Raw genomic sequence first — 24,284 nt, 5'->3', positions numbered from 1 at the left:
GTAGAGCTGAGACAGGACCATCTAAAAACTCGGTAAGTTCAGTAAGCGATGGAGAATAAAATAAGCACTCAGGGGGCATGATGGAGGCTAAAAGGGGCATGATGGAGGCTAAAATGGGCATGATGGAGGATAAAAGGGGCATGATGGAGGCTAAAATGGGCATGATGGAGGATAAAAGGGGCATGATGGAGGATAAAATAAGCCCTCCCCTGAAAATAAGCCCTCTGGTGTTTTTTAGTCCCAAAAAAATAATAAGACAGTGTCTTATTATCGGGGAAAGACGGTATTTTAAACCGAGTCCTCCTGGGCAATTTTTTGCACCTGGGGCAAGCAAGGGAGAGGAGAAGACTAAAGTGGGCATCACAAGGTGTAAATTCGGCTTGGATGGGGTTAATACACTGCTTGGGCACTGACTCAGGTGTGGGGCAGAGGGGAGGCTCACCTTGGATACAGATGGAGTGAAGAGAAAATCCCCTTTCAGGATACCAGGAGGTTTCCAGTGTGCTGTGGTAGGGGACCGCAAAGGTTGGGAAAAGGAAGCATGATGAAGGCAGGGAAGATACCGGAGAAAGGATGCCCTTGGCTAGTGCTGTCTTCCTGTTCAGATATCTCACCCTGAGGCAAAGCTCTTCCCTAGGTATAGCTCTGGTTTTAAAATTCCTTTTGAAAAGCTGAGAATGCCTTTTAAATCGCTTTATAGCTTTCCAATCAAGTATGAAATGTCAAGGAAGTAAACTTTCCTTTTTCCCCCTATATTCCTTCTCTAACTCATTTTACAAATGAGGAAATTGAGGCAAACGAGGTGTAAATGACTCACCCAGAGTCACACAACTAATGTCTGAGGCAGGATTTTTTTTAATAGTATATACAGACTTGCTTGCTTCACATGGTGAGAGTGAGGGATAATTACTGGCTTGCTCTACTGGTCCCAGTGCAACATCAAAAGCTTTAAAGGAGGCCCCCATAACACTGGATGGACCCACTGTAGGGAACTTGTGGGAGGAGGTAGACACAATAAGCAGTCATGGATGGGTTGCTATGGGTTACTAGAGGTAACAGTCATCTGATGAAAGCACAGATCCATTGAAGTAACTTAAATGATGGTCCTAAATAGATTTTAAAAAGAAAAAAAAAAAAAGGAAAAGGACCCAGGTAAACAAATATCTTTTTGGTGACAAAGAACTGGAAACTGTGGAGGTACCCTCCAAGTTATGGCTTATGAATATGATGGAATATTATTGTGTGTACAAATTATGATGAAGGGGAAGACTTCTCTGTCTTCCATGAGCAGAAGGAGGACAATTTATATAAAACACTGTAAAAACAAATAACTTAGTAAGATTTAATATCTCTGACCATTACAATGAACCACCAGATTCTGAAGGAAAAAATGCTACCCCCTTACTAATAGAGATGTAATGGATTCAGAGTACAAATGAGCCATATATTTTTGGACATGGTTAAAAAGAAGATTTTTTTTTGTCATAAGGATTTTTCTTCTCTTAATGGAAGGGGAAAGAGAAAATAAATACTTGTTCATTAAAAAAAAAAAGAAATTTGGTTAAAATGAAATAACTTATAATAAAGGTTTACAGTTGCATCTATATTTCTTATTGGCCATGACTAGAATTTATTTGATGCCAAATCCTCCTCATTTGGGAATATTATTCTAAAGATAAAATTGTTCCCACAGCTACATATGACCTGCTTATAACCATCTTCTAAATGAAGTATTTCCGAGAATTCATTATATTGAAAAACAAAGACAGTCTGTATTAAGTACCCTTTTGCACTGGATTACTCAGAAAATGGAAAGACATAAAAGGCACAATCATAGTTTATAGTTCTATGATAAGACTAAAGTGAAAAGAACTAACAATTAAAAGGCAAAAACACATGGAAAATGTTGTTATTGTTTACCTGTGTCTGATTTTTTATGATTTCATTTTGGGTTTTCTTGGCAAGGATACTGAAGCAGTTTGCTATTTTCCTTCTCCAGCACATTTTACAGATGAGGACACTGAGGCAAATGTGTCCCACAGTCACACAGCTAATGTCTGAGATAGGATTTGAACTGAGGTCTTTCTGACTCTAAATCTGGCACTCTATCTGTTGCATCACTTAGCTACAAACCTACAAGTACTAAATAAATGTCTCCTGAAACAGTGGTCAGACATGTCACAGAAAGAGGGTTTTGTTGTTGTTGTTTGTTTATTTTGCAGGCTGATGATGAAACCTAGAAATACTAGATAAATGTCTATTCTAACACTGGTCAGACATGTCAAATTTTTTTTTTTTTTTTTGCATACTGATGAATTCCTTCCACTTTATCAGGGAGCAATTCAGTGTTGGAGACAGTAAAACTTGAATCCAAACCCAGCCTCAGATACTTCCATCTGTGTGACGCAGGCCAGTTACTTAACCCTGCCTGCCTCAGTTTCCTCATCTGTAAAATGAGCTGGAGAAGGAAATGAAAAACCACTTCAATATCTTTGCCAAGAAAATTCCAAATGGGATCACAGTCAGACATGACAAATGGTTGAATAATACACACGTACATAATAACATCCCTCTTGGTTCATGTACTTTGCAGTTATCATCAGACGTCCTCCTTGTTTCATGTTCCTTCTCTCTTGGTCACTTTGGATTGCAAACTCATGACACAAACAGGATCAAAACGTTGGCAGGGAGCTTAGAATCCATCGTCATTTAACTTTTCCTGGCCAAGTATCCTCACATGCAAAATGGGAATAATAATGATACTAACCTTACAGGATATCAAATGAGAGAACATATGTAAAGCATTTTGCATACCTTAAAGTCCTTATATAAATGTTGGCTATTATTATATTATTGCTACTAAATGGTTTTAGGCAAGTAAGTCGACCCCTCTAGACCTCAGTTTGCTGATCTTTAAAATGATCTTGATTGAGCGAGATAAACTCTTTCCTACAGGCTTATGTTTCCTCTGTCCCCAAATTGCCTTAAAGATTTTATATACATATACTTATATAAGTACATATTATCTACTCCAATAAAATATAAGCTCCTTGAGGACAGGGATTTTTTTTTTGGTCTTTGTATTGCCAGCATCTAGAAGATTGCACATTACAGGAACTTAAATACTGGATAACTGACATATACATATATATATAACTGACATATACATATATATATATATACACAATTCTTCCCATTTTCCAACTTGCTCACTTTATTTAAATGTTGAATAGAAGAAATAACTCCATAAACAAATAATAAAAATGTGAATGTTCTCCTCTCCATTCCCAAACTAATCAGAACTTAAAATTCTAGCATGTTTCCTTGTTTTGGGAATGGTAGTACAACCTCTATTTAATTCCAGGGACAAAGAAATCAAGTATTTGGGGGAAGCCCATTACACTTCTGAACATGCATAACTATTAACTTTTTCCTTCTGTTAAACTGAAAGTTTCCAGTGTGTATAATATCTTATTGCCATTCCTAGTTTTGTTTTTGACCCTGAGGGGTCAAATCTTCCTCTTTCACATGAGAGCCCTTTAAATGTCTGTCCCCCACTCATTGTCTTCAAATTAAGCATCCTTAGACTTTTGATATGGTTTTTAATGATTTTTTTTTTGTCTTTGTTACTCTCCTCAGAAGGCCACTTGCTTGTCAATGTCCCTTCTAAAACATGATACCCAGAACTAGACAGAATAAAGAAACCAATGCAAATCTTAATATTGGGTTTTAACGTTTTATTTATAACTCAAGAACAATCGATTTTTTGTCTGAATTTAATCTTTTTTTTCAGATATGCAATAAAAATTAAAATTACTTCCCTAATAAAAATAGTGGGGGAGAACCACTTATATGCAAACCATAACATATGAATATTATCCGAACTTATATATATATATGTATGTATATATAATATTTGCTTTAACACTATATACTTTGACCAGGGCCTTTTTCTTCTGGTTCAAAAATAAGACTCTATGGAGAGAGATCCAGGAGCAGAAACATTGGACTTCGAATAAAACCCTGACGGAGTTCCAGCCTCCGTTTTGTTACAGACTTCCTATGTGATCTTGGACAAACCACCCAAATTCTTTGGACCCAAGTTTGCTTATCTGTTGCTTTCTTAGAAAAAAAAAACAAAAAAACCAAAAAACTACGGTTCCACTTGCCAGATAATTAATAGAATTTAAAAAAATAAAATACTAATTTTATTTAAAGGTTGGAAAAAAAGAACAGAATAACTCCATAGATAGATAATAAAAATGTGAATTTTTTTCTTCTCTACTCCCATACTAATTGGAAATTTAAATCTGAGACCTACATCTTTAAGGAACATGTTAACTTGTTTTGGAGAAATTCAGCAGAACTCTTGGTTGAAATGAAAAACACCATTAAGACAGCAACTCGATTCCCAGTGCTACAATTTCACTGATCCTTCTCTCAAGCTAAATGCTTGCTAATGAACCAGCTCCTTTCTAGCAGGTGTCTGCCATTCCCAGGGATGTAAATGAATCAGGAATTCTACCTCTTCTGCAGAGCTGAGGAATCCTTGTCACCAAAGTTGTCAAGGAAAATTATGAACTGAGATCACAGTTCTAGGGCTGGAAGGGACCTTGGAGTGATTTCTTCAAGATCAACTAGGTAGCGATTGGCAAAGTGTGGATTTGAACCCAAGTCAGAAAGTTAGCCCTCTCTCCACTGAACCTTGAAAAAACTTATTTTTTGTTTGTTTGTTTGTTTGGGGGGGGGGGTTGGTTTAACTTTGAAAGATTGTACTGTCCATACAAATCATGGGGAAAAAACCCTAACATCTAACTAATAAACTAAAAAAGCCATCACTGATGGCTAATATTGGGTTACCATATTCCATACCATAGTCCAAACCACTATGAGTGTTTTGTAAGTCCTCTGAGACATCCCTATAGTCAGATCTGCTGGTAATTAAAGGAGCAATCTTCCCCTTTCCTGTAGAGGGAGCCCACTGAGAGAAAATTTCTCTATGAAGCTGCAGAAAGAAAGAGGGAACCTCAACAAGTACCAGCTGTTTCTGAAATATTTTCCCTCTGCTGATGAGAAACTAATCAATAGCCCCAAAGTTGCCTTTCCTTGGGAAAGTTCATCTTTATTTTACTTTCCTAACATAGGAGTCACGGCATCCTAGAATCACAGATTTTAGAGTTGGAAGAAATCTTCTATATCATCTAGTCGGAGCCTTTCATTCCCCAGAGAAAGAGAGGGAAATTAAATGATTTGCCCAAAGTTATACAGGAAGTAAATTAGCAAGAGGAACATTTGAATCCCCATACAGCAGTCTTTCCACTTGAACACATTGCTTCAAAATGGAAGAGGCTATGTTTTTCTGTTGAGTGTCTTTGACTCATGAAAATCAATCAAGGGCCAATTAAAATAAACAAGAAATGTAATTTGTCATTTTGCTTGTGGGTTCCTCTTCAAGATTTTGGAAATATGAAAATTTAATTGTTTTCAAAATTAGGAATTATCATATAGAAGCTAATAGGCTGTTAGAATGGGAAAGGATCTTTAGAAATTATTCCCTTGATTTTTTTAGGGAGTTTAACAAATACTAAAATATATACTTCAAAAGGGTAATTAGAAATAAGGTATGGCAAACGAAAAGAGAGGAAAAGAGGAAAGAACAAGGAACAAGGGGGGGAAAAATCAACCCCAAACCTTGAAGAACCTCCAGAAGAAAATAAAAATGTAATCACCAATAAAAGTGACGTTTACTAAGGAAAGTATGAATTGGAGGTCACTATCTGCAGGTTCAAAGACTCAAAGATTGCCCTTTGAAATGCAAACTAATCATTGTTCTCAGAACTCTATCACTGCTTTAATCTTCAGGTCTTCAGCAGCCTCTCTAAGTAGGATATCCGCAGCAGTCCGGTGGAGAGAAAACATTCTCTGGGTTGCAGTTACAATGATCAGAACCAAGTAAAGAATAAAAGCTAGAACTGGGATGGCTCTGCAGCAAGAACTAGAAATCATTTGGTTTCTCAGTTTTAGTTGACATATATGAGTTATGTTATAGTAGAGAAAGTGGGCTGAGAATCAACAGGACTTGGGTTCAAATTCTGCCTCCAAACCCTGCTATCCCTGTGATCTAAGCAAGTCACACTCTCTTCAATCTCCCAGGCTCTCGAACTATACAGTACCAATCTGCACTGATAATGGCAGTTTCAACATCAGTAAAATCACAGGTCCAGACCAAGGGTCTTTTAAAAAAAAATAATAATAATAATCCATAGAACACAAAGGTGACTATTTTTTCCCCTTTCTAAGGTGAGATTTCCCAGGCTATTTTGTGAGATATGAACAAATCTTCCATTTGTTTTCTAAAACATTTCAGCATATAAATATCTGAGTGAAAAAGAGAATAAGAATACATATATACTCCAAGATCTACGGTGAGGAACACTTCCTGGAATTCACATGAAAATAAAACACACCAAACTATTCATAAGAGAATCACAAAAAAAAATAAATTTGGCACATGGGAAAATAGAGGTGAATATTGAAGAAAAAAAAAAAGGGACATTCTAGACTTATTTATGAAATTGCATTTGGATTTAAACTGGTGTTTTTTAATACTGTAAATGAACTATTTGCTTCAGTCCCTTAAACCAACTCTTTATAAAAACCAAGGAACCTTCCCTCGGCATTTCAATCTTAGCAGAGTCAATCCAACTCTCCTGGACCCTTTTGGGTTCTTACCCATCTCAAAGGTAGTTTCACGTACCTGTAGTGGGAAACCACAGATTTAAAGCTGGAAGAGACTTTAGATATTACTTTCCAAATTTTTAATTTTACAAAGAAAGAAACTGAAGCCCAGGCAAATTCAGTGACCTGAGGTCACACGGGTGGATATGGCACAGGAAGAATTTTAATTCAGGCTCTCTTATTCCACAGTTCTTTCTATTGTACCAGGATCCCCAGAACAGGGTACCCTTCTACCCCCTTACCTCTGTAATTGCTCTCAGATATTAATAATGATTTTCCTGAATTCCTAACACACTAGTAATTGACTAATTGAGCGTCAAGGATTTCTAAGGAGATTTCATTTGGCTTCCCTCTTTAGTGTGTGAGGTGGTGATGGAAAGGAAAGAAAGAGTTCTCTTCAAACTCTTTAAAAAAGTTTTTGAAAAACTGCAGAAGAGCTCAGGATATTCCTTCATGAATATAGGGATACAACTTCTTCCTATTCCAGGGTAGAGTAGACTTTGTATCCCCATTGTCTCCAAAAGTTTCTGGCAAACGAGAAGTTCTTAATGAATGACTTCTCCACCCTACACTGATTAGTAAGCTGATTGTTGCTTCGGCTGGGATGTAGGGAAGAAACTTCCTCTACTCTGAAGAGCCTGGCCCAACCAGGGTGCAAATGAATAGAATCTAGTTCAGCTTTAGAGTTTTCTCCTGGAAGCAGCAAAGCAGAAAACATCAGGAAGTAAAGGAGAGGTTTGGAAAAAAAAAAAAAAAAAAACACATTTAATTGGAGGTAAAGGGACTGGAGATGCTGTTCATTTTTCAGTGGATCTATGAGCTCTTTGCCTTCCATCACCGCCTATGTAAACTTGAAAGCATTATAAAAACACAACCTGCCGTCTGATCCGATAAGGGCAGTGTGGTTGTAGGGGCTGGGAATCAGGAAACCTGGATTCTGGGTCCTGTTCTGCTTTTGAATAATGGAGTAACTTTAGACAAATTATCTTTTTTCTTTAGAACTATTTCCCTGACTGCAAAATGTGAAAATTCTTCTCAAAGCTCTTCTAGCAGCAAAATGCTCTTTGGACAAGATTGGAAACTTGAAGTAATCAGGTCATAATTTCTGTCGAAATATACTAGTGGTCACAGATCTTCAACTGGCAGAAGGAGTTTTCTCTGTTCCCAGATCCTTCCTTCCCCACTTCTCTCCCTCCCCCTCCCTCTTCTCTTTCTCCTTCCTTCTCTCTCTTTCTCTCTCTCCCATTCTCTTCTTCCTCAGTTCCCTCACTTACTTTCCGAAAACTATTCTTTGTCCCCTCTCCAGTCCCTTCTTCTTCCACTTCTTTATTCCTCTTTCTCTATCCCTCTCATACTATACTCTCCCTTCTTCCTTGTTCTGGACTTTCAAAGGCTCTCTTATCGGGGTTCCAGTTAAGCCGAGTTGGAAAACAGGGTCCAAATATCACTATCTGCCTTTTTTTCTGGTTGTTGTTGCCAATAGATCTCTAGCTATGTCCTCATGAGAATTAAAGCACTGGGGTGGGGGGGGAAATTAACATTGCCCTTTATTTTCTTCTCTGGGTGTGGTCCACCTTCTCCCTACTCCCACCCACATCTCTACTTTCTTTAAAAACTCACTCATGCCAGCCTTGAAAGGAATAATCTGGATATTTGGAGAAGATTTACTATATTGGCTATTTATATTCAGGCTAAATATGAACATAAATATGGACTAGATATATACCAAATTAAAAAAATATTTTCTTAATCTTTCCCTAATCTTTGAAGGTCAGAGGGTGCTATCCTCCCATGAGCAGTCAAGTCACCAAGTAAGGATTCATTTCATGCCCACGCTTGATACCAACAAGAAAGCCCAGGAAGACAGCCATCTATGGATGGAGTCCCCTTCTGTGTTACAAGTCTTTCTCATGCAGGCCTCAGCTCCCCAAAATTTTCAATTTCTGCCCTGCCCCAACCTTGTCCAAATGCAATGGATAAGCAGAATTTCTTCCTCTATTTCTCTGAAGATATCTGTTGTCTTAGGATGTTGGCCTTGCTCATCCAATAAAACCAAATGGAAATCCAGTAATTCTTCTCTTCCAGGAATAGGATTTCTTGATCCTCCATTATTCCTTTTGCCTATCAGTTAATGTTCTGAATCCACAATGGCACTGAAGAATATATATACTTTTAAAGATGACAAACAGCACTTAGAGATGGCTAGGAATACTTTTCAGCTCTCTCAGCAGCCAAGTAGACTCCTAAAGCTCTATGTGTGGTGCCTTATGTGAATAACACCAAATTTAAAATTGAAAAATAAAAAATAAAAAATAAAATATCCCACAAAGGCCCATAGACCTTACCATTGATTCAGAGGGTTGACAAACAGGTGTGAGCCCTTCTTAATTATATTTAAGAGCTTTGAGCTCTTAAGCAAAAGCTCCCATTGGCTCAGAGCTTCAACAGGAGGACATCTCCGGAACCTCTTAAGTTTCCTCCCTGCCAAAGTCTTCTTATGAAAGTAAGCACCTGGTGTGCTTCCTCTCACAGGCTCAGAGACTTAGGAAACCAGGGTGCTGATTGGGGCCAGGAGCCCATGAGTGTCCACAGATTGCAAACCACGCTGGGATGGTGGGGTTCTCCAAAGGGACCTGTGTTTCCCTACCGGGAGGGGAGTCGGGCTAGACTAGGAAGTACTACTTCTCCTCCGGGGGTGAAGTGCCTTCCTCTTGGCAATATCTTCCTCGGTGTCACTCTCACAATTCCTCTGCAAAAGAACAGGAGAAGGTGTTGTAGAATAGGAGCAGATCACATTTTATTCCCCAGATGTTGCAGATCACAATATCTCCCCTGGCCACATATTCTTAGAGATTCTGACCTCCTTGTTGTTTCTCAAAACACTCTCATCCCCTGATTCTTGACAATTTTACGGACTGGTACTTCATGCCTGGAATTCTCTTCCTATTCATTTTCACTTCCTTGTTTTCCTGGCCTCTTTCCAGTCCCAGCTAAGAACCTAACTTTACAAGAAGCTTTTCCCAATACTCCTTAATTCTAGTGCCTTCTCTCCACTGATTATCTCCACTTTATCCTGTATAAATCTTGTTTATACATAATTGTTTGTATGTTGTCCTCCCCCATTGCTCAAGAAAGTTGCTTGAGAGTAAGGCCTGTCTTTTACTTTTTTTATTTTTTCTTAAAAAAAAAAAAAAAATTAGGAGGCATCTAGGTGCTGCAGTGGATAGAGCACTAAGCCATGAAGTCAGGAGGACCTGAGACACTTAACACTTCCTAGCTGTGTGACCCTGGGCTTGTCACTTACCCCAATTGCCTCAGCAAAAAAAAAAAAAAAAAAAAAAAAAAAAAAAAAAAAAACATATGCAAGGATAATTTTTCAATATTAACCCTTGCTTAGCATTGTGTTCCAATTCCCCTCCTTCCCCCCATCCCTCCCCTAAATGACAAGTAAGACAATATATATTAAACATGGTAAAATATATGTTAAATCCAATATATGCATACATATTTATATAATTATCTTGCTGCACAAGAAAAATCAGATCAAAAAGGAAAAAAATGAGAAAGAAAATAAAATTCAAGCAAACCACAACAAAAAGAGTGAAAATGCTGTGTTGTGATCCACACTCAATTCCCACAGCCTCTCTTTGGATGTAGATGGCTCTCTCTAGGCCATTGGAACTGGCCTGAATCATCTCACTGTTGAAAAGAGCCACATCCATCAGAATTGATTATCAGATAATCTTGTTGTTGCTGTGTCTTATTTTTTCTAAAAAAAAAGTTTTATCTCCAGTATTTGGTATACAATAAGCACTTAATAAAGACTTAACTCCTTATTTAGTGGGATAAAGACTACAAGAATCATTACCCCCATTTTATAAATGACTAAACAGAAGCCCTAAGTAGCGATTTGCTTAGGGTTGTACATGGAGCCACGGCTGAGGCTTGAACTCAAAACCAATGTCCATCCACCATAGTGCTTCTCTGGGGTCACTCCTCCTTGTTAGAGATAAGTCAGGAATCTGAAATGAGAAGGCAGGCCCAGGGAAGGCTGATGATGATGTCCTGCTTAGTCCTATGACTGTAAAGTGATGAGACCAGCTGGGCTGGCTAGATGCCTATTTGGCAACAAAAACAACAGACAAATGTGGATCCCGTCTTCCAACTCAACTTGACCAGAACCTAAGTAGAAGAGCCCTTGATAGTCCAGAAAAGAAAGGAAAGGAGAGAAGAAAAAAGAGGAATGGAGGTGGGATTCGAGGTGCTAAAGTTAAAAGAAGTCAGGTGGTGTGGGATGGGCTTGGAGACCTTAAAGAAACCAAGAGATAGGTAAATCAGAATGCTAAGTAAAATGAAAATTAGAACTGGGGTGACAAATGCTATGTTCCATCTAGTTACTGCTGCTTGTTGCTATGTCTTGCATGATCACTACAACTTGGATAAATGTAGAAATGGTTGGGAAACAGTGTTCGTGAGCTGCAAGGTTTGCTGAACCTACTCTCAAGGCTGCTGCATGATTTAAATCCTAATTAGAAACCATGGCATTTTGAGTATACGCCTCTGATATGGGATGAAGAAAATCACGATTTTTTTTTTAAGACCTAGAAAGGACTTTAGAATTTATTTCCTCTGGTTGTCCCATTTCACAGATAAACTAAAACTCAGACAACTTTTCAAAGGTCACAGAGCAGTGACCTTATTTTTGCTTTGTATCAGTAAGCATCAGATTTGTCACCCTTTGTGGCCTTTGGAGCTCTTAAATGACAACATATGAAGGACTTTTGAATGTCAGTGCGATGGTTTGGGAAGGTCCATCTCTGCCTCCCTCCCTTTGCCCATATCATTCGTAGGTTCTACCTTCCTTCAAGAGTGAATTTCTCTGGTTGTTAATTTTTTTTAATTAAAAAAAATGTTTTCCTCTGGTTGTTAATATCCCTTCCCCATCATTGTGTATTTATCTTGTATGTAAACTATAATTTTTGACCTGTGAACATGTTGTATCTTCCTGATCTTCTCAAGCTCCTTAAAGGCAGGAATTGTCTCACTTTTGTTTTATTCCAAGTGCCTATTGTGGTGTCTGACATATAGTAGTTATATGATAAATGCTTGCTGATAGTTTGATGTCATTTACTTATACCAAAGAAAAAAATCAAATGAAGTTGTTAGACTTTCTCAGATGTTAAAACTTAGCTGCCTAGCTCAGTTTGTTCCCAACTTAACTGGCAGAGGGCCATGAATGAGCCACAGGATTCCTTTCCCAATGTAGGAAAGAGGTCCACTGATCATACTGATTTAAGAATACCATTAAGTCCAAATACCTGCCCCAGGATAGCTAGAATTGCATAGACAGATAAGACTATGTTTAACTGGGCTTAGGTATGGACTTTTGAAGAACATTACTATGCATTTACCCCCCACAGATTCCTTAATATTATTTTTAAAAGAACAATTTAAAAAAAAATAGTTCCTTGAAAATAATGTTTAGGAAAGAAAAATACCCCCAAAATACCAAAATATTTTATTTTGGCTTCTGTATTGCTAGGTGCATAGTGGATAGTGGATAGATGGGCCTAAAGTCAGGAAGATCTATGTTCAAATGGACCTCTGACAAGAAGGTCACTAAATAAGTCACTTAACTCTGCCTCAGTTTCCTCATCTATAAAATGAGTAGGAAATGGTAAATCACTCCAGTGTCTTTGCCAAGAAAACCCCAAATGGTGTTAGAGATAATCAGACACAACTGAACTATAACAAAATAGCTGAACAAGGGAGAGAGGAGCCTGGACTGAATCCTTAATCTAATTGTATTTTCATTCATGTTAAACAGATTTAATTTTCTTAAATTATTGCTCTTATTGAGCTCGCATGTTTTAATACAATGCAAAGTTCTTAAAAAGAAGATACCAGTTCAAGAAAACTTCATTCTGGAAATGAGAAAGCAGTAGCCAAGATGGCCTCATTTAATGCATCCAAATACATTGGTCTATTATTATTCTATTTATTTGAAAAAACAACAACTCCAATTTAGAAAAACTGGAGAAACACTTTTCTGAGAATGTGCCTGAAGAATGACTGATTTAGGAAAGTGTAAATTCGTGTCAGTTAAACTTTGGCAATCTTTCAGCACCAGAGGCATACAAGTCAGTCTTTATCAAGCACCTATTCTATACCAAACACTGGAGATAAAAAAATTTATAAGAAAGAGACAGGCTCTGCTCTCAAGCAACTTTCAGTATAATGGGGAGAGGACAACATACAGACAACTATGGACAAATAAGATTTTATATATATATATATATATATATATATATATATAAAGAAGGCATTAGAATTAAGGAGCATTGGGGCAGCCAGGTGGCACAGTGGATAGAACACCAGCCCTAAAGTCAGGAGGACGTGAGGTCAAATTTGACCTTATAGACTTAACACTTCCTAGCTGTGTGACCCTGACAAATCATTTAACCCCAACTACCTCACCAAAAATAAAATAAAATAAAATAAAGAATATATGGCCAGGGAAGACCAAAGGGAGTATAAAGCATAAGCCTGGAAAAAGAAGAAGGGTCCACATTTTAAAGGGCTTTGAACAGCAAACAAGGTATTTTATATTTGATCCTGGAAGTGCTAGTAAGCAACTAGAGTTTATTGGTTCTATACTTTAGGATGATCAATTTGATAGCTGAAGAGAAGATGTATTGGTTGTGGAGAGACTTGTGGCTGAGAGACTAACTAGCAGGATATTTCAATAATCCAAGCAACCTACAATTTCTTGTGGGAGTATCAGAGAGAAGGAGTCTTATCCCAGAGTTATTATAAAGGTGAAATTCACAGTGATTTAATGACAGACTAGATATGGAGAGAGAAAAGAGTAGAGGAAGAGCTTAAGTTTTAAAACGTGGTGATTAGGTAGATAGTGACATCTTCATGAACAGTAAGAATGTAAGGAAGAGAGGAATGTTGGGGATGGGGAAGAAAATTAAGTTTAGTTTTGGACATGTTGACTTTAAGATTTCTATAGGACCTCTGGTTCACAATGTCTAATGCCAAGATGGAGAAGAGAGACCAATGGTCAGCCAAGAAATGGATAAGGAAAGCTTTACATCAGCATGGAGGGGAAAATTGAATATGTGGGACCTGAAAAGTCAAATGTGGCTTGCAGTCGCACTGCCATGCAGGGCTAGTGTATTAATATAGTCTTGTGCCTGAACTGGGCTAAATAGAAATCTAGGCTTGTGATCAATTTGAGCTCAGTTAAGCCTGATCCTTTAAGAGCCTTTAAATATATGATTTTTAGACTCAAGCTGTGCAATAACAATTTAAAAACAATTCCTATATTTTTCTTCTTTTTTTATTGAGGGGAGGAGTTGGAGGGGAGTACAGAATTAGCAAAAAAAAAAAAAAGAAAAAAGAAAAAAAGAAAGAGCAAAAGAAAGAAAGAAAAGAAAAATAAAGAACAAATGGCCATTAAAGCATTTTTTAAATACACAGAAGAGAATAAAAGGAAGTTAAAAAAGAAACACAGACAACAGGACAGCTTTGGAAGTAATATTTTGAATTTATTATATTTTAAGAAGCAAGCTGTACATAATAGACATTCCTATTCTCACATATGATATTTTTTTACTGTTTTACTTTATATATGAAAATGTTATTTTGTGTTTGTCAAATATTGAATATAAAAGAAGATACTGAGGCAACTCAAAAAAAAGAACCATTTCAGTCTTGCTTAATAATCTGTTTCCAACATGAATTAAATAAAGAATAAAAATGAAAACTTGGGTAAAACTTACTTATCCTAAAATAAGATTTAATCAAAGAAACTATGAGTAGGAAGCTATTTTCAAAGACCATTTGATATAACTTGCCTTTGGCCTAGAATACCTTCTAAAATATCTTCAATAAATATAAATTAAAGTTGGAATGGACCTTACAAATCATATAGTCCCTTTCCTTTTCACAACATAGGAAAACGAGACCTAGAAACCAAAACGAATCATGCAAGCTCACTTAGATAAATACATCCTAAAAACTTATCAATATGGTCAAGTTAAATTTACAAATATGAAACTTTAGGCCAATAAAAATAAGACGCTGGGTAAGAAGGAAATGGATTTTCTTAAAGGGATTTCTATTTAAACTAGGGCAGCTAGGGGACGCCATAGGGCATAAAGCACTGGGCTAGGAATCGGGAAGATTCCTCTTCCTGAATTCAAATCTGAACTCAAGACAAATGCTGGATAAGTCACTTAACTCTGTTTGCTTCAGATCCTCATCAGCAAAATGAGCTAAAGAAAGAAGTGGCCAGTATTTTTGCCAAGAAAACCCCAAATGAGGTCATAAAAAGTCAGACATGAATGAAAAATGACTGAACAAATTAAGTTAGAGGTTCTTAAACTGGGGTCTGTGAGATTTTTTTTCTTTTAACTTTGATAATTCCATTTCAATATAATTGATTTTCTTTGTATTCTCATGTAGTTTATTTTATATATTTGAGAAATATTATTTGAAAAAATCTATAGATTTCAACAGATTCCCAGGGGTTTATAACACCAAAAAAAATTACAACTTCCTGAAAAAAAATCAATGTTATGCCTTTTAAATGTGGTTATTTAATACTAGTTGACTGTCCTAACATTTTTCAATACTGGTAGAATCAATATTAAATTATCTAGTTGTTCTATGGGGAACTCTTAATCCTAGGATTTCTTGCCTTTGATATCTGAGATACTAATGAGATCTGTCACATTTCTCCGCTCTTCTCTATCCCTCCAGTTAGCAGAAGTCCAAAAAATAAAACAATAATAAATAATGATAAATAATACATATTACTATAACATATAATATCTTGATCATTGATATATAATTATATAATAATAAATAAATACAAATACTTTAAAATTCAACCTGTGGATATTCCAGTTCCTGATATCAATTACACAATCCTTTCATGAACCTGACTTTGGCCAAAAAAACCTCACATTTTTATTCATCAGTTGGCCAACTTTATCTGCTAATGAATCTCGCTGAACTCGGCACCCATCCCATTTGCTTTGGCCCAGGCCATTCTGTATGCCGAGAATCAACTCTTCTCAACCAAATGTCTCTTAGAGACAAATCAGGCACCATCTCCCATGGGAAGCCTTTCATGAATCCCTCTAATAGTTAATGCTTTCTTCTTTAAATTATAGTGTCTCTCTCTCTCTCTCTCTCTCTCTCTCTCTCTCTCTCTCTCTCTCTCTCTCTCTCTCTCTCTCTCTTTTTAACTTGTCTGTTTAAATTTGTTGCTCATTTGCCCTCCTTCCTCCCCCAAATATAAATTTCTGGAAGGAAAGGTCTGTTTTGGTTTTTGGAGTTATTGTTGGATTTTTTTTGTTTTTTGGTTTTTTGCCTAGTCTAGCACAGAATAGTTCCTCAATAAAAGCCTGTTGAACAAAATAAATGAATACATACCAAATCGTTTTCTTGCTTCAAATGGACCTTTTTCATCAGGGAACGAGTGAGGTGGTTACACAGCGAGACAATGCTAAATGAAAGCTGGGGCAGGGAAAGAACACACACAAAAACAAATTGTGAGGAGAAAGCAATGTAGAGCCCAAGAGAAAGCTCTCAGAAACCTGCCACCACACCTCTGGGGGAAGCCTACTGGGTTGCGTACCTTCCATCGCCTTCGCACATACTGCTTTTTGAAATTTTCCAAATTGACAACCGATTCCCTTCGGACCATGGCTTGCCGATTATCCACTGGCTATGAGACAAAAACAAAAACAAAACTGGGGTTATTTCTGAGTATTTTCCAAGGTTTTCTTTCCCTGCTCTCCAAACCCCTAGAACTGAGACCCACTGATTTGTGCTGGGGTTGCACAGTAAGATTGCATTGTCCAATTCTTGTATTTCCTGGGGGCACCAGGGACTCAGAGCATGAGCTTGATGTGAAGCAATCCAGTTTCAAATTTGTCAGCTGTGAAGGTGACATGTCCTTGGTCTTCTGGCTGATCTATTATTATTACCACAGGGGAAGAAAGTGCAGACAGAGCCTCTCTGCTCCAGGCTCCACTGGGGCTGGCAAAGCCCCAGCTGCTCCTGAGGCTCCGGGTAGGATGGCAGAGTGAGATTTCAGGGTCAGCCTGTGGGGAAGGAGGAGCTGATAGGGTTTACATAATGGTACAAGATCTGTAGTAGGGTGAGGAAAGAAATACATGATCACAGTGGCAGAGGGGCATAGTCAAATATTCAATATTCAAATATGTGATGAGAAACTGGGCACTATCTGAAGGGAACAGAGAAGGAACTCAAGCTTATGGTGTTTTGGATGTCTTTTGAAAGCCATTGCTCCAAGTCAGAGCACTAGACTGGGAACCAATCTTGGTTCTGTCCCATAGCATAAACTTGAGCTTCTCTGGGCCTCAGTTTATATATCCAGCTTCTAAGGTCCTTTCCAGTTCCAAATAATCATACGATGCTTTAAATCTCATCCTGTCTTCCAGGCGTGAGTATTCCAGGCTATATAGTATACTAAGTATCTATCTATCTATCTATCTAGTATACTGTATACATATAGTATATATAATTATAGTATATATAATTATACTAAATATAAAGTGAATGCTTTTGTTTGTTTGTTTGTTTTAACCATTTTGGTGTCTCATTTATCCTTCTGGCAGTCTGGGAAAACCTCTGAATCCCTTGTTAGAATAATGTGTTTAAATTCATGAAATAAAACACATAGGATTACAAAGGAAACCAATTATATTGAGGTAAAGATATATTTTTTCCCATCCAGATTCAAATTCCTCCTGAGATCTAGCTGCCATCTTAAAGGTCTTTGGACCCCAAGTTAAAAACCTTTGGTCTCGGTCATTTTTAAAGTCCCTTGAAATCTCAACTCTATGATGTCATAAACTATGGTAGCCTGTAACTCAGTTCAACACAATATATTATTCTGTACGGCTTTCTGCTTATTTCATAGGAATCAATCTTATCCCTCTTTTTGTCTACAAGCTCACAAAGGTCAGATACTTCTTTCCTCTCTCTTTTTTCCTCCTCCAGCAGAGTACTGGCACACAGGACAGAAACAATCATAATGATAGATTGGCGTCATTTGACAGGAGGGTCCTGCCACGTATCCCTGAATAGACCTTTGGGGAAGCTTACTTGGAAAAAGTGAACAGAGATATAACAGCATGACTATTCTTTGGAAAAAACAATAGCATCGATAATAACAATAATGATTCATGCTTCTATTTTGCCTTAGTGTTTATAATTTGTTAATAAGTATTGATTAAGCATCTACTCTGTGCCAGTTCTAGGTGATGGCAGTAGCATCCATTTTACAGTTATGGAAACTGAGGCAGACAAGAAGTGACGTGACTTGCTCAGGGTTACACAGCTAGAAAGTTTCTGAGATGGGATTTGAACTGATGCCAGGTTCAACACTGTCCACTGGACTACACACCTGTGTGGAAATTTTTACTTGAAGTCACAAATCTGAGCAACTGAGAACAATAAAAATTGTAACTTGGAACATTTCCTGGGGAGAATGACCAAAATGGCAAGGGGACTCAAAACCATGCCATATAAGGATAGGTTGCAGGCTATGGGGACACTTAGACTGGAAAGAAAAAAAAAAGAGATTGGGAGGGTGGGGAGTAGAAGAGATATAATAACTCTTTTCAAAATTTGGAAGAGCTATGATGTGGAAGAGAGATCAGATTTTTTTCACCAGATTGAATAATTAGGAATAAGGAATAGACTGGAAGAGATGCATTTTGAGATATAAGAAAAAAACAAGCTGCCTAATAATTAGTTGTCCAAAAGTGGAATGGGCTGCCTTGAGAGATGGTGAGCTGCCCATTCCTGGACTCTTCAAGTTGACACTGAATGATCACTCATCATGGATGTAATAAGTCATTTATTTATTTATTTTTAGGCTGGGGTTAAGTGACTTGCCCAGGGTCACACAGCTAGGAAGTGTTAAGTGTCTGAGACCAGATTTGAACTTGGGTCCTCCCGAATTCAAGGCCGGTGCTCTATCCACTGCGCCACCTAGCTGCCCCTTGTAATAAGTCATTGATTAGATCAGAGGACCACTGAATCACCTTCTAACTCTTAAGATTCCATGATAAAAAGTTTAGTGGAAAAAGGAAATAAAAATCCAAGGAAGACAATACAATAAAATGAAGAGTATTCAGGGAAAGGAAAGAGCAATCTCCATCCCGGCTATGTTCGTTATAGTATCTATAATTTATAGTTATAGTTCTCCCATACAAACTGTCTTACCACCTATAACAGAGTCTACAGAGGCTATGATTAGGCTACCATTTCTGGGTAATAGCATCTTAGACATAGTTGTTTCCCATATAAAAATGTAAGCTTCTTGAGGGCAGGAATTATTCTGTTTTTATTTTTGTTTATTCAATAATTGGCCTACTAGACTAAGATTTTTTTAGTCTTTCTTTGTGTCTTGAACTTCCTTGGCAGTCCTCCCTTTAAAAAATACTTGTTGAGTTGGTGAATTTAGAAAAATATGGAAAGATTGGTCTTAATGAAGGATGACAAAGGAACCGTACATAGATGTATGAGAATATATATTGTATGTAATTATAAATATCTATATATATGTATGTATTTGTGTGTGTATATATATGTACACATATGTATATATATATACACACACATATATGTATATCTATGTTTAATTGTAGCCTTTTTGAGGGAGGGGGGGTATAGAAGGGGGAAAAAGAATAAAGTAAAAAGTGTATAACAGAGAACAAAAGAAAACCTCCCTAGGAAGTGAAGAAAAGATGGATAGCTCTGAACATAATGTGTAATATTTGCTACATAGGCTTTCTTGAAATGGAAATTTCTTGTCCTATATTTTGAATCTTCTCATGTCCTTCTGTGAACATAGCAATGTCTTTTCTTTTTTTCTTTAAGTTTTAAATACATTTTTAAAAATTCTCATTGACTGATTAATTGAAGGAATGACTAGTGATTGGGAAATCTTCACAACTGAAGCTCATTTGTCAGAACAAAAGGTTTGTATCACAGGACCAGGATTAAAAGGCGTGTGCTCCCTTTAACACTGACATATTATGTACATAACCTTTGCTCAAGCTCAGATCTCAGGATCATTGAATCTTGGACCTAGAATAGCCCCAAAGACTATTTACTCCAAAACTCTCATTTTACAGAGGAGGAAACTGAAGCCCAAGGAGGGTGCTCTTTACCTGGTTTCTTTGAATTGTTGCTCTATCATAGATTATATCTCCTGCTTGCCTTTAATTTCATTATCAATTCATTACCCACCTACTCTTCTATTCCCCAGATGCTCCTTCTTTTACAGACCCCTATTTAATTTGTATTTTCTGTTTATTGTTCCACTAACTGATCTTCTTTGCTCTGTATAAACTACCTCTTGCTTCTGGTATCTCTTGAATTGAGACATCTGCCAACGAATCCCACTTACACCCTATGGGAGCTCAGAAAGCACCAGTCTAAACCTCTGGCTGGCCACACCCCTGATTGGATAGGACAAATAAAATAATCTCCTTAAGAACAGGGGCTATTGTTACTTCTTTTATCATCCTCTAGAAGGCCTGGCACATTCTGGGCACAAGGCAGCCACTCAAAAAAAGCTCATTGAACTGAGGGAATTTTAAATATTCTAATCCTACCAGAAGGAATGAAGGGCTTGTATTGATTGATGTTTACTGCTGTGGACAGAACCAAGATCATTCCTCCACCCATCTAACAAAAAAGGACACAAAGAGAGCTAGATGGCTTCCAAGCACCTTGAAGAGTCATGATTTTAGCCTTTTAGGTCCTGCTCTGGCAATGTCAGGTATAGCATTTGCATCCCCAGCACCTGGCACATAGTGCCTTCAGTCAGTGAGTTAAAACCCTGCCTTATATAATACTTAAATCCACATTTAATTGTAGCCTTATAGGGGGAGGGAGAGGGGGAGAAGGGGGAAAAAATAAAAAGAATAAAAATAAAATAACAGAGAACAAAAGAAAACCTCCTAGAATATGAAGAAAAGATGGACAGTTCTGAACACAATGTGTCATACTATAAGAAAGCTATATAGGCTTTCTTGAAATGGAAATTTATTGTCCCATATTTTGAGTTGATGGGCAGCTTAGGTGGTGTAGAGTGATAGTGCCAGTGTCAGGAAAACCTGAGTTCAAATCTGACTGCAGATACTTACCAGCTGAGCACGTAACTTAGCACTATTTGTCTCAGTTACTCATGTATAAAATGAGCTGGAAAAGGAAATGACAAACCACTTCAGTATCTCTTCTAAGAAAACCCCCAAAGGGCTATAAAGTGTCAGATATGACTGAAACAACTTAACAACAACCATGTGAGGACCATATAAGATCATATTGTGAAAAATGTTGCAAACCTTAAAAGTGATATATAAAGGATAGCTAGGAAACTTAGTTAAAATGTATTGATATTAAAAAAAAAAAAAAAAAAAAGGGCACAAAGAGAGGATCTGTGGTAGTCCCTGTCTTTTTCACCCAAGTCCCTTGTTCTGATTGTGGGAAATTTGTACCTTACTAGGGCAGCATATGAGGTCAAATAAGTTTCTAATTAACAGGAGGAGTGGTTGTGGGAGAAATTTTGGTGTGGGTGGGAGAATGGTGTGGGATGGGGAAACCTTCCTGTTATCCTTCTTTTGCTTCTTTCTTTGGAAAAACAAGAGTCAGCAACTTGGATTCCCATTCTGAGAAGATCTGTATTTTTTTTGTACATCCCCTTAGCAAAATTTGCAGTTGATCTGTAAAATTTCAATGAATCCTTACTAGAAGAGGGTTGGCAGACTTACTACCATGAAATGTATTTAAAAAAAAAAATTCTGATCTCATTGTTGGGAGTTCTTTATTTAAGTGAGGAATTAGGGAATCGCTGAATTATTTTCAATGAAGGGATATTGAGTTAGTAGTGGGGGCTAATGGGGAAGGAAGGGAGAGAAGAGGGGGAAAAGGAAAGAAGAGATAGAGACAGAGAAAGAGAAACAGAGAGAAACAAAGAGAGATGGAGTTGGGGGGGGGGAGGAGGAGAGGGAGAGACAGATTATATAAATCAGTGACTTCTTAGCCTCTTCTACTCAGTTTTCCAGCTTTGTTTTTAAATTCCCAAATGCTAACTTTGACTTGGAATAAAAGCCATCTTAGAAATGGTGTAGCACTACCCACTTCAGTTCTGGGATATGAAAGATTATTCCCTATCTCTTCCACTACATAATTCTGTGTCATATGGTATTGTCACTACTCATTAGGACCTCCAGCAGAGCTCATGGAGAAAAGTGAAAACTCAAAACTGAACCACACAAGCTTGTTAGCATCCTTGGAAAAGGGAGAAAGAGCTGAAGCTCATGGCTAAGATAAGATTTGGGATTTCACAGGTGTGCTTATCTTTAAGAAAACATAACATAAGAGTCCATGTGAAAATTAGAATTTATACAGTAGACAAAGTGCAGAGTCATAATTTTAAAAAATAAAACAAACCAAAATTCTTCACAAGGGTATTTACACAGGAAACACCACTTGGATAGGTTCTTCCTAAACATTTTTGAAAGTGACAAATCCTCAGTAATTTCAGAGAGGGAAGCAGCCTTCTGAGAGCTATTGACCATAGCTCTAAATAGTCTCTTCTATCCGAAGGTTAGTGAAAAGTTTTCTAGCCTAAACCCTCCATCATTCTCAATTAAGCTACATTTGTTCCTTGTCAAGAGATGTCCTGAGAAAACGGTTATTACCAGCTCTTTCTAGCTATTCATTCCATCTTGTTTCTTGAATCCTTCAGATTTCAGGCAGAGACTTTCTTTAGCTTACCCAGTTGGGAGCTGCTTGACAACCAATGAGTCAAGGATAAATCCATTTTATCTCCTCCGAGTTACCTGAAAGACAGCTCTCTGCTCCAAGTCCCCATGTGCTATGGAGCTCAGGATTATTTTATTTATAATTGTGGTCATGTGATATAGAGGAAAATTATTCCTTGTGAAATGATAAAGATGTTATCAATGCTTTAATGTGAGCACAAAGGGGGCAATTCCACTGATTAAAAAAAAAACAAATCAAAACAAAACCCCAATCCACCACTGGTCTGGAAGCTGAAGACAGCTTGTACCAGTCCCCAAAACCAACTGTTAATTTATGTCTTGAAAATTGGCAAACATTACAAATCAAAGTTCAATTGATTACTTTGTTAATTTGTAGCCTTAAGAAAGTGATGAAGAAAATATTGATAATGCAAATTAAGATTAAACATGTTACTTACTGGCATTTATTTTTTCAGAGATGGTTGCTAAACATTTACTAGCATATCATTGACTGGGAGTGAGGAAATAGCTAACCAGTTGTGTGACCCTAGAAAAATGACTTTACCTTTCTGAGCCTTGGTTTCCTCCTTTTAAAATAAGAGGTTAAAAATGAACGAATTGTGGGGCGGCTAGACCGCCCAGTGGATAGCAGCCTGGAATCAGGATCTGAATTCAAATATGGCCTCAAACATTTAATACTTCCTAGCTGTGTGATCTAGGCAAGTTACTTAACCCTAACTGCCTTACCAAAAACAAAAGAAAGTAACTAGTTCTATATACATGACTTCATTTCATTCTCACAACAAGCCGATGAGCTAAGGTTGTGACCAGTATTATCCCCATTTGCCAAACGAAGCTGCTGTGGTTCAGTGTAGTTAAAGTTACTTTCCCATAGTTACCCAAGTGCTAACTTTCAGAGGCCTGATCTTTCTTGTCTCCAAGTCAGGACTCTTAACTCTGAATTTTGAGATAAAGTATCTAGAATGGAGAGACTCACCTTTTGTGAGTTTAAATCTGGCCTTAGACACTTACTAATTGTATGACCCTTGGCAAGTCACTTAACCCTGTTTGTCTCAAATTCCCCATCTGTAAAATGAGCTGGAGAAGGAAATGGCAAACCCCTTCCAATATCTTTTCCAAGATTATCCTCAATGGAGTCATGACTGAACAACAAAATTGTGCTGCACTCTAGTCAAATCATACTTAGAGTGTTATGACCAATTCTAGTACCATGTTTTAGGAAGGGAACTGATGAACTGAAAGCTATTAGAGAAGAGAATCCAGGAGAATAAAGGTCTCAACACCATGCCATGTGAGGACTGAAGGAAAAAAGAAGGAATGTGTAGCTTGGGAAAAAAAGACTTGGGGGAGGGTTCGGGGTGGGGGGAAGGGAAGAACATGATTCACAGGGATGCTGTGAAGATCAAATGCAATAATACAGGTGTGTCTTAATATAGTCTTAAACCCTGAATATGCAAAGCATTTTGCAAACCTTAATATATCATATATATATATATCAGATATCATAATTATTATTGTTATCTGACAAGTATTTGAAGGGCTGTGACATATAAGAGTACCAAGTACTGTAGATTCTTTTCTACTTGGCCCCAGAGGGCAAGTCTAGAGAGGTAGTGAGAGGTTTTACCAGGACAGGTTCAAGCTTATGTAAGAAAAATCTTCCTAATCATGAGTACCACCCAAAAGCAGCATTGGTGG

The 24,284-nt window shown here is 37.4% G+C and overlaps 1 protein-coding gene across 4 annotated transcripts in view; it reads right to left on the bottom strand.

Moving 5' to 3' along the window:
• Positions 1-7,968: 7,968 nt before the first annotated feature.
• The window catches only part of DAPK2 (death associated protein kinase 2), a 190,114-nt gene continuing 173,798 nt past the window's right edge, over positions 7,969-24,284 (bottom strand). For all 4 annotated transcript variants that reach the window (XM_074294862.1, XM_074294861.1, XM_074294863.1 and 1 more), the window contains 3 exons: positions 16,394-16,483; positions 16,189-16,272; positions 7,969-9,487 (listed from right to left, as the gene is read on the bottom strand). In XM_074294862.1, the coding sequence (XP_074150963.1) occupies positions 9,407-9,487; positions 16,189-16,272; positions 16,394-16,483 (255 nt within the window). In that variant the 3' untranslated portion in view covers positions 7,969-9,406. The remainder of the gene's footprint in view (positions 9,488-16,188; positions 16,273-16,393; positions 16,484-24,284) is intronic.

Source organism: Sminthopsis crassicaudata, chromosome 2, assembly GCF_048593235.1.
Source record: "Sminthopsis crassicaudata isolate SCR6 chromosome 2, ASM4859323v1, whole genome shotgun sequence".
NCBI classification, from domain to species: domain Eukaryota; kingdom Metazoa; phylum Chordata; class Mammalia; order Dasyuromorphia; family Dasyuridae; genus Sminthopsis; species Sminthopsis crassicaudata.
Note: the sequence above shows the minus strand (reverse complement) of the source record. Positions and strands in the feature narration are given on the sequence as shown.